Raw genomic sequence first — 11539 nt, forward strand, 5'->3', positions numbered from 1 at the left:
AAAAATAAAAAGGTTGTTTGAGAAAAAAAAAAAAAACAAAAAACATTTTAATGTGGCCTTTAAAAAAAAAAAAAAAAAAAAAAAAAAAAAAACAGAAAGAGATCCCACCTTTAGCCTTCACTGAAGTTTTTGGTCTCATGTTTTTCATTGATGGTGTTTCTATGTTTTTATTATAGTAAAAGCAATGCTTTGGCTTAAACTTGAAAGTTTAAAGCACTCTAATTCTACCTCAAAAAACATAAAAAATTTTATCTAAAGCCTGACCACCACAAAATTTAATTAGGGAATCTCAAATAAGCCAGCAAAAATGGCATTGCTTACAAGCCAAAATGGATATGTATACATTTCTAGTTTTCCAATACTGTATAATTTGTAGGATTAAAAAAAAAAAAAAGATTTACAGTGTTTACTCAACAGCCTTCACTAAGTGACAGGACAATTTGTGCCCCCCTCATCTTCACATATCCATTAGCTAAAAGTCCTACTATGTGCTCTCAGTTTGTCAGGATAAACCCACTTTGCACTTTGGTAACTGGCACATTTAAAATATGCTGTCTCCACATCTCACCCTCCTTTATTTAGTGGCGACTATAAAACAGATGGTTATGGGAGTGAATAATAGCTTTGTGGTGCAGCTCGACTGCATTGTGCTACTCTTAACTCAGCTTGGTTGTCATAGGCATTTAGACGTGACGATAATATACTCTGTTATTTGGACAATCCATCTAATACTCACTTTTGTTTGTAACTGAGCCAAACTAAAACAATTTAAATAAATGTCTCCTGCTGTACTTTTACCACTGAATTGTTGAAGCCCACAATATGGCTTATAACCCCTCTTAATACCATTTTTCATTACTTCCACTCGACACAAATCTTTTCTCCCTTATTTGGCTACAGCAGTGCAGTGTGCAACTTTGCATTGCTTTAAAAAGAAACTATTAAAGCTAAACTCAATAAACATCTGAATCCCCCAACCCCCCTGGCATTTCCTTCAAACTATAAACAACTGAAATTCAGTAGTAATGATGTAAAGTGAGGAGTGCTCTGCAGCAGAGTCATGATGCTCAGTTGTCAGGAACACAGAACCATAGGGACACACACGGGAAGGGCTGTGGAGGGATTAGGGGATACGGGGTTGCATAAAACGCTCACTGTGTGGGAACGATATTTTACCTCCCTGCTGACTCTTTATGCAAGGCAGACAATGCAAAGCAGAAATCTCCCCACATCATTCCATTCTTTATTTCTGGAGCATAAACTCAAGCACTCCAGGATAGCGCGCGCACACACACACACACACACACACAAAAAAAAAAACAAAAGAAGATAAAAAAAAACAATATTCTGTTCTGACTCGTCATGAACATATTGAGTTTGAAGGTTCAAAATTGTTGCCTGGTTTGGTGCTCCAACTAAATAAATAAATAAATAAATAAATAAAAGACATCTTTGTCAGATTTACAACCAAACAGCCTTCAAAAAAATCTCCCAAATGAGACATAGACTTTTGAAATATGTGCTACCGATGCTCTACCATCTGTTAAGCCTCTGTAATCTTCCTTTGGAAAATTTTTATTGGTAAATACATCAATGCCTTACACAGAAATAAAATTATGCATTTAGAAAAACTATCACTGTCAAACCAAAGTCCTTAAAACTGCAAAAGGTTTCACGAGTTGACGTCGAAAGTTTAACGGGTAACTGGTAACCTCGAGTGTACAAGGTCAACTAGAATTTACTCAGACTTCTGCTGTCCAAAAAATCAACACCCGAGAACTGATATTCACTCCTAGAGGACATGCTGTACATGCTGGTGCAAGGAGTCATGGTACAGAAATGATTTACAGAAAAGAAAAAAAAAATATTCATTCCAGATTCATGGAAAACCAAGATTTTTTTTTTTTTTTGAAAAAAATAAAATAAAATAATAAAAAAAGTATCTTACAAAAAGATAACCATAAAGCAACATGGCAGTATCTGTCCAAAAGGAATATTTCAGTCAGAATGTCTCCCACTGGCATGGTGGTAGTAACTTCACGACGGGCGTCTGTGTTGCTGCCTACTAGTGCACTGCAAAAAGTGGTTATAATATTGAAGAGAGAAGACTACCCCCTAATTCATAACTTCACAAGTCACAACAGTTGTCATATGAGTCAAAATGAAACACGGTCAAAGGACAAAGGCTTGCTCTTTTGACGGCATTTTTTAAGCCCTAATGTGGATACCCATGTGTTTCACAGTTAACTAAGGAACACTTCCAACAGGAAACTGGATGGGAAAGAAAAAAGTCAATAAAAGCAATATGAGCACAATCTGCTGAAATAAAACCATAGTGCTCATGCTGTTTAGATGGCTTTGTCTTCTTTTGGTAACAAATAATAACAGGCAACATCTGCGAGATTACATTTCAAGAAAACCTATGAAAGCTTGTTGTCTTTCTTGCAGGGGCTCTAATCTTCTGGGTCAACATTTCTCTCTGGCTATGCTCCCCAACTATGACAACCTGCAGCAATTAAAATGGGAATGTACATACATTTGTCGTAATATTCAATGTAGTACGCATACTGAAACACAATATCATTCTTTTTCTCTTGCTCCCATGAAATAAAAAAAAAGTGACTGTAAAAATAATCCAATCTGCTTCGTCAGGTTCATTGAGAAGTTGTAAATTGTAAACAGATGATACAATAAAGCGTAAGAAGCACAAAAGAGGTCACAACTTTCCATAATTTTTATAGAAGGCATCAAGTTTTATGCTTTTTTATGCATCTTGCAGAGAACATATTTTTCTTCAATAAGTGTACCCATAAAGGTACTTATATATATATTTATATATTTTATATTATTTTAATTAATATCAATAAATTATATTTTGTACTGCTTTGGGTAAAATTTAAATAAAAATGGAGTCTTCTAAACTGAAACATTACATTTTTCATAGTTCATTGGTAGATTTTCCTCCCTCCTGCCCTGAATTTCATCCCTGATTCTAATCACTAATATCCCCAACAACAAATAGAAGTTTGAGTTCTGGACATTTTTTGCTTTCTCGGCCTGAAGGACCCCCGTTTTGTGAGTTGTACATTTTTCTGCCTTTATAGCATTTTGTCTCATCCATTTTTGCATGCTATAACTTTTTTTGGTTTTTGCAGGTGTGCAGCTCAATAAAGCCCAGGGGGTTAAAGGTTTGACTAGAACCAGCTCATTGTCGGGGAAAAAAATGGAAAGAAAACAAAATCTGCCTACCTGTTTTATTGGCTGGTTAAACAATAAAACAGTTGTTCTGCCCAAAAGGCATGTAGGCCTCCTGGGAGAATGCCAGATGGCCAGTCCAACCCTGTAAGGTGTAGAAAATGTTAAAAAGCCTGTGAAAATTCCCCTCCCTCCCCCCAAAAAAAAATAATAAAAAAACTTCTAAAAAAATCTATTTCTGAGGAAACAAAGTTTTAATGTCAACAATATCTTGGCCCTTACCTTCGACATAAAAGTGTTGCAGCTCAGGCACATTATCAACACTAATCAATCTCCTCAGGCACTAGTGTTCTCCTTCAGCATGAAGGTTAATTCCTTACAAAATACCACTCACTTCAGCAATGGCTTGATGCGCTCCACATAAAGCCAAATCCCCACTGAGTATCCAAAGGGACGTGCCATAAAAAGGCGGATCCCTCAAAGCACCTTGCCGCCGCACCCACTGCACAGAAAAAGTATCTGATGCAAGACTGCAGAACATACCGGGAGATTGCAATACTGTTCCTTCTTTTTCACATTTCATCTACTTTTATATTTGAAAAGTTTGACTTAAAACAATCTGCAGCTTATTTGACTGAATATGCTTTATTAATTATGGTACTATTACCAAAAGCAGTTCTTTGGGGGAAAAAAAAAAAAAAAAAACTTTTGTAATTAAATGAAACTTAACAATGTAGTCAACACAATATTAGTTATCTCAGAAGAAAGTCACAGCTCTACCATATAAAACATATAGGGTATGGGGAAAAAGAAGACATAAGCTCAAACACATTAGCTTTTTCAGAGTCACCATACGCAGCCCGCTGAGCTCAGATGGCGCAAGAATAAACCGACAGCCTCTCTGTCTCAGCACAAGTGGAAAAGGAAAGGAGGCAAAATAGAATAAACAATGTCTGCTAAACTCGGGCGCTGGGTTTGACTTGAATTTAATTTATTGTAAAAACATATCAGCTGTCCTAAGAGCAGCAGTGTGCCCAGAGGGACTGACTTTGATAACATATTTTAAGTTCTTTGTGTGGATTTTAAATGCTCTGTGTTCAAGGCGTGACAAGGGTGTTTGAAAGACTGAGGAAATATGAGGAAAAATGGTAAAGTGCTTTAATACTGCTTGATGCTGGCAGTGTGCATTTAAATTTAGGACTCATTTTGACTTTTGGTGAATACTGTTTATAAGTCATTGGACGCATGACTAATGGAGTAGCATATTGTAACAGAAGCCGTTTTAATAGCCATCTGCCAAATGAAGTAGGGATCTTCATTTAACACGTTCCTTTGACAGCATACTGTGAAGTCATTTTGGTAGCTTATAAAACCATTAAAAATATTACGTAATAACTTCTATTCTTCTACAGCAATTAGTGAAAAACTTTTATTCTAGCCACAAAGACAATTTTTACAAACTATTAAATGCTCTGTCTTTTGTGTTTCCAAGTCTTTTCTATGTCCAGATTAGATAGGAATTATCATGAACAATCCATATATTTTTTTACTCACTTTATCAGGGGTTTTGTAAGGAAACAGAAAACAATTAAAACTTTCAAAAATAACTCTCGAGGCCTCTTTGGAAGAGAAAACAACTTCCTTTTCACCACCATAATTTGGTTTATGGGGAAGGTTCACTCTACCGCAGCAGAGACATTTTCTATACTACATCTTACAACCTCAGCTGCAGCCTTTGCCTTCGAGAAAAAAAATAAATAAATAAATGTAACATCTGCAAAACAACCAAGATAACAATTGATTCCAACAACAACAAAAACCTGCCAGGTGTACAAGTTCACTCCATCCCCTTTTTACAAGCAGTAAAATATGCAAGTCCTATGCACAAGCAGTCCACAGTGTAAAAACAGATACCTGAAAAAAATGTAGTGAAGCAAAAACTCTGTCTCCATACGTGAGATAACGTCTCATATTATCATATTACATTATTACTTTTTCTGGGAGTCCATTGCATGTGTTTTGTTTTGTTATTATGATTATCAAAATAATCAGTTCTGTCTTGAGCTTTGGGGTTATTAAAAAGGTCAAGGCTGTAGCCCCACAAAATTAAGATAAACAATGGCAGTGTCTCGCTCATTACCAATTTAAATGCACGTAAATGTAAGAAGTCAGCAGTGATGAATTGAAACAAAGCCAGCCGATGCTCACGAAACAAGAGGTGTGAACAAAAAAAAAAACAGACAAACAACTTGCTTGAAAAAGTCAAAGATAAAGAAAAACAAGAAGGGGAGGCAACAAAATCTGGGCAGACCTTATAATAGGGAACGGAGTAATTTATACAGTTGATTCTCGAAAATGATGACTATGATTATCACACATTAAATTGTACGGTTATTGATTGATCTTCACAGTGAGACAGGAGGGATGTAGGCTCTTTGGAAATTAAAATACTCAAAAGTATTAAAAGCATAGGAGCTGTGAGTCACTCTAGAATGTGGCTCTCATGAGGAAATCTGCCTGTTATTAATCATTCTTGGTCATCGCCTGCCAAGGCCGAGTAACCTGTGGGTCTGCAAAGCCACCGACGTTATCTCCACAACAGCTTTGAGAGTGTAGTAACAAGAAGTTGCATCAATTTTTTTCTGATGAAGACTATTAGTAAATCAGAAGCAAAAAAAAAAGGGATCTCCATGTATTTGTCTTTAGTCGTCACAAAAAACCAAAACACTCATTGATTTACAGCCGCTTCAAAGCTTCTAATGACTCAGAGAGCCATCCTCCAGTAATTAAGATGGCTCATCAATTTAATTACTTTACAATGCAGGCCTGCCCTGTGCTATGCAAAGCCTGAGGTTTTTTTAGTCACCCTTCACTTGAAAATATGCCAGGTTTGAAACTCATATGCACTGTATGATGTCGTTTGCAATGCGACATTTAAAGTCAAACTAAGTTTTATCAAGCTTTGTGCTCAAAAATACGGATAGCTTGATCACAAAGCTAAGAAAAAAAATCTTAAAATCCAATGACCCAAATCAGAAGAAGGTAGGATTGAAGAAATCCTTTCTCAAAAAATCTCAATCATGTTTCTTAACAATCTTTAATTACCGTTTTAGTCTCATTCGATCATTAGCATAAAGTTCTACTCATACCCAAACTAACCTTTTAAAAACAGATGCAATCAGCAAGTCTGTGTGTTATACAAAACATAAAATAATTTTAAACAATAATGAGGTCAGAAGCAAACATTTAAATTTAAAGCATTGTGTAACAGTTGAAATTTATATTTACCTTGCTTCATGTGAAAAATACTGTACCTGTCATAGATTTTAGTTTTTAATTTACTTTTTGCTGACCTCTCAATATTCATATTCTTAACCCCAAATTCAAATTTGATTCAATTCAAAAATATTTTCCTAATCCTAGAGGAAAATTAATTGTTGTTGTTCGAACAGATGCTTATGGCTGCGGCCAGGAATTGTGTCCTCTAGCTATCTGCATTATAACACCTCTGTGGAAGCTTATGATCTCAGATTGTTGTTGTACATTTATGAATAGGAAGTTCAAAGTTTTGCACAATCTTCTTGGCTTTCTGAAGAATTCTTAATTATCTCCAGATGCTCCATAACTGTTTAAATAACATAAATAGTTTCTGGTTCAGATGGTGCTACTCCAACAGATAACGGCGGAAAACATTGGACTCTCAACAACGGGCTAATGGAAGATATGAAGTATCTTTTTGCAAACCTTGAAATTGCAGACATGTGGAGTCTTTTTACTAATTATATGATTTCTGTAAGAATTGTCCTTCACAATAGATTTCATTATGGGATATTAGTGTAAAATTGCAGAAAACATCTACTCCACAGCTTTGAGATTTTGAAGTGCAGAAAAGTTTTCAACCCATTTATCCTTTCTTTTTATACAATGCAACATTTTATGCTTATGCTTTGTTATTTCATTTTCATTTTTTTTTCTCTATGTTCTGAAAAACACTTTGGTTAGATTTATGTATGAATAGGAAGAACTTTGCTATGCCTTTTCCATCCGACTCGCAATATTGCGCTAGTATCACAACACATTCCAGTAAAATACAGTGAAAGCTGCAGTTGAACTGCGACAAAATGCATAAATACCAAAGGGGAATGCATCATTTTAAAAGCACTGCTTGTACTATAAAAAGTTTTAATGCGTACATTCACTCGCATTATGTTGTTTCCAAAAAAATCCTTCTGGCATTACAATTCTACTATACCACCGAGAAATAAAGCTCCTCTCATGATTTAAGAGTATGGCTTTGTTCTTAAATGTTGTTCCTAAATTTTGCCCTTTGGCCACAAGCCCTGGGCAGTTAGCAGCACTAAAAGGCACACCGATATGTGAGTAAGTCAGTCTTTGCTATCTCCTCACACGGATCAGGCAGTCTTCGGAAATCTAGAAGATAACCAAATTAAGATGAACCGGCTGAGGTGGATCTGAAATTTAACAATGATGCCCACTGGGCATCTCCATTCAAGGGTCTAATTGGCATGCCAGGTCTCGCTAAAGGGATTATAACTGAGCTGGCCAGAGAGTGGCTGGGGATGGAAGAAGTAGCGAAAGACAAGGAGACCTTGAAATTTCTGTTTTCTCGGTGTGACCTAAACTGTAAAATTTGAGTGTGTAGCACGGAGAACGGTTGCATTGTTTTAATATTTCAGGTGAATCATCTTTCCGCCAAGACACAGGCTTTAACCTTGAAGAACTCATGAGAATATTGCTGGCATTTTACACAGCTACTGCAAAACACAGGAGCTGGAATGCACTCAGCCAAAAGGGTGGGGTGCTCTATGACTGTCCTGAACAGGTATCACCAGCCAATCAGCTCCTTTTCTGTGTAAATCTGAAAGTAAACACTCTTTGTTTGAAATCAGCTTACCATGCAACCAGAGGAGTCCATCTGTCGATCAGATACACACTTGAAATTTTTTTTGCAGCCACCGTTGTCTTTGGAGCAGTCACGAACGGGTCCAAAGGACGCCAACAAGTCCTGCACCGACTCAAAGTACGTAGACGTCAAGGCCTCTTCCCTGGAATTGAAAAAAAAAAAAAAAAAAAAAAGAAAGGTTCAACTAAGAAAGTACTGAACATTTTACATATCTTTTCACAAAACAATTATGGACACACAAGTGCATGTAATGTCTGATTAAAAAGAATGCACAAGCAGCTGAGCATAATCCCGTAACACCTGGAAAGCCGTCTCTCAAAATCTTTTGTTCTATTCTACTGCAATTAGGAAAATATTCAAGCTCAGCTGTGTTGTGACAAAGAGACAGCATTCTTTTAGTCATTTTAATTGATACACACACAGTTTATAATAATATGTGCATACAAAATAAAGGGAATCAACATTCGGAAGATCACATATGAGAAGTGACCACTGTGAACCTCAGCTGCATTTTCTTGCTGCTGTTTATGAAATAAATTTATTTTGAGATGATTTTACAAATGAATCCACCTTGGTACATGCTATTCTGGTGCAAGGTGCATTTTTTGGGAAGCAGCTGTGCTCTGGGATTTATCCGCTCATGTGAATCGCATCCATTTATCCTGAGCCGTGCCAGTACACCGATAGTAGCTAGCTAGACATTCTTACCATGTTCCACTGATGTGAAGCCTTTGGGGAATTAGCATTCACTATGCATTAATGGTGATGACTGCTTTGAAGTAATTTCACTGTAAAAGTTACAAATGCTCTGTTTTTTTTTTTTTTTTTTTTTTTTTTTTTTTTATTTATATTTTTTCCCAATTTGTCCATTACTTGTTCCTGCATGTTATGTGTGTTTCTCCTATGTACATAAACAAAATGAAAATAAATACATGCAAAACTACACAGCTGAAATTCACATTTTGTTTATCCTACTAATTATTTTTTTTCCCCCAGTTCAAATCTAGACCAATAAATAAATAAATAAATATTTAAATAAATATTTAGTACATTTGTAGGAACCCTGTCCTTTATACAAGAGGTGGTCAGAAGGTGTGCAAAGTTTTGGACACATTATTTTTCCTTAATTTGTCCACATACACATTAAGGAAAATATTCAGTTTTGAAATGTCCATCAAGCTTTCTCTCAGTGACAGAGATCTGGGTAGGATGTGTTGCTTTGTAAGATAGTTTAGCATAATTCCTGTTATTAGAGAGGTTCTATTGAACTGAATTTCAGATTTAGCAGCTAGTTTTTCTATATCCACACACCACCACCAGGTGCACAAATCTTATATTACAAGTAATCCCCCCCACACCCCCCAACACTGCTACATCAACATTAACTGCCAACACCCACATGTACTTGTAGAAAATCACGAACGAGTTTGTACATCTGCATGTCATGATGCAAATTCACACAGTGAGAGATGCAAGATAAAGGAGCAAAAGTGCAGTGTTTAATTAGTGTCAAAAGTAGGGCATGCAAAAAAGAAAAAGAAAAAAAACAACAAAAAAATAAATAAATAAATAAATAGGAGACGTGATCCAAACACTCACAAGAAAATTAGCAGGCAGTAAACTATCTTGGCAAGGGAAGATTTTAGCTCTGTAAGGGTACAGAGCGTTATTTGTGTGTGAAACTGCATGATCAAGAGAGCATTTCATCTCTCTACGCACAGTTCAGCAAGCACAGGGTTGTGATAAGCAGATGCTTGACCCTCTGTTGCTCAAACCTGCCAAGCAGTCCAAGAGTTGAGGACATGCTTGTGACAGTCCTGTGCTCCTATCACACGTTTGCATAAAGGGCAGACACACTCCCTTAAAAGACGGTTTTAACTCTTTGCACTTGGGAAACAGCAAGTCTGTTTTCCAAGCATAGCTTATTGCTCACTGATGACTGTTCTCTGCATTCAAGTCAAGCATAAACAGGCTGTTTTTCTTGTTTTCAGAAAGCGGTTTTAAAACTAATTAGCTTCCACAAAAATACCACAACTGAACTAAAGAACTACTTGCTGTTAAACCTTGCACATTTTGAATCCTTTGTTTTTTAATTGAAATTTATGATTAAACGGGAACATTAATTTGAATGAAACAAAAAAAAGGCTTTTTTTATTTTAATAAGAGTTCAGTCGAATAAAAGGGATACATTTTGGAAGGGCATAGCACCTCAATTCTATGTTCACCTATAAGCACACTCAGCCATGTCTGTATACTGACTTTAGTGCACTGGCTGTCACGAAGAATGAAATAATAAGCCACACTGTCCCCAGCCGTGGCACCAGAGGGAGCACTGTATGTCGTGAGGAGGGGCTCGAGACTAAAGGCAGCAGAAAGGTCTTGACTGATGGAAAAGACAGATGACTTGCTGTGTAAGGAGGAGCTTAGAGCTCCAGCTCAGTTTGTTTGCTTTTGCGTGCTTCGAATTGCTTGTTTAGCAAAGTCATTTCAAAGAATACTCTAAAAAAAAAAAAAAGTGCCATTGAACAAATTAAGTACATATTGATGTCGCTAAAAGATGTGATTAAACTGTCCTCTTAAAAAAAAAAAAAACAAAAAAACATCAAGCTTAAAGTGGGATTAAAACTTCTCAAGGTTACATGCAGAGGAAGTTTACTCTATGAAAAACTACAAATCCAAGTAAAATGCTTGTGCATAAAGATTATATGAAACACCATGGATTAATCATTTGAAATAGTCAGTGTTAAAATGGACCAAAACATTTGAAATACATTGTGGAGCGTCCCAATGATCTTAGGAGTTGTTGTCAGGGGCATGAAGCTCCTGACGACGTAGGTAACCCTGGTAAGGTCACCTAAGGCAAACAGGTCCTATGTGAGGGATCAGACAAAGTGCAGCCCAAAAGACCCCTTATGTTGATTGCCAACAATGGGAACAGTGTTCCCTTACCAGGGCACCATTCTGGAGCCAGGTCTGGAGGTAGTGCATGCTGGGGGAATGTCTGGTGGTGCTGGAGAGCGCTTCTCATGGGGACTCCCTTTATTCCCTTGGAGAAAGCTTGGGGAGAAGCTTGGTAATCTGGGAGGGACTCCACAAAGAGCTGCTGCTTCTCCTCATTGAGAAGGAACTAGTTGATACGGCTCAGGCATCTGGTTAGGACGCCTTCCTGGTGAGATGTTCCAGACACATCCCACAGAGAGAGACCAAGAGGAAGAGCCACGACATGCTGAAGAGATTATGTTTCTTTTATGGAGGAAGAGCCCTGGAGGACCTGCCCTAAGTGGAGAGACTGGGCCTCTCTGCTGCTGTAAAGGCCTGACCCTGGGTGAGTGGGTAACTGAGTTTTTTTTTTTTTTTTTTTTTTTTTTTTTTTTAATTAAAAATGTGCATTAATTAATTAAAAATTTTGGTTAAAAAAAA

At 36.8% G+C, this 11539-nt stretch overlaps 1 protein-coding gene across 1 annotated transcript in view; it reads right to left on the reverse strand.

Moving 5' to 3' along the window:
- The window catches only part of LOC106949020 (astrotactin-2-like), a 198734-nt gene that overhangs the window by 116805 nt on the left and 70390 nt on the right, over positions 1 to 11539 (reverse strand). Inside the window, exon 9 of the mRNA XM_015034982.1 lies at positions 8111 to 8261. Coding sequence (XP_014890468.1) covers positions 8111 to 8261 — 151 coding nt within the window. The remainder of the gene's footprint in view (positions 1 to 8110; positions 8262 to 11539) is intronic.

The sequence above is a fragment of the Poecilia latipinna genome, unplaced genomic scaffold (genome assembly GCF_001443285.1).
Source record: "Poecilia latipinna isolate Pla-1442-1.1 unplaced genomic scaffold, P_latipinna-1.0 Scaffold319, whole genome shotgun sequence".
In the NCBI taxonomy this organism is placed as follows: Eukaryota; Metazoa; Chordata; class Actinopteri; order Cyprinodontiformes; family Poeciliidae; genus Poecilia; species Poecilia latipinna.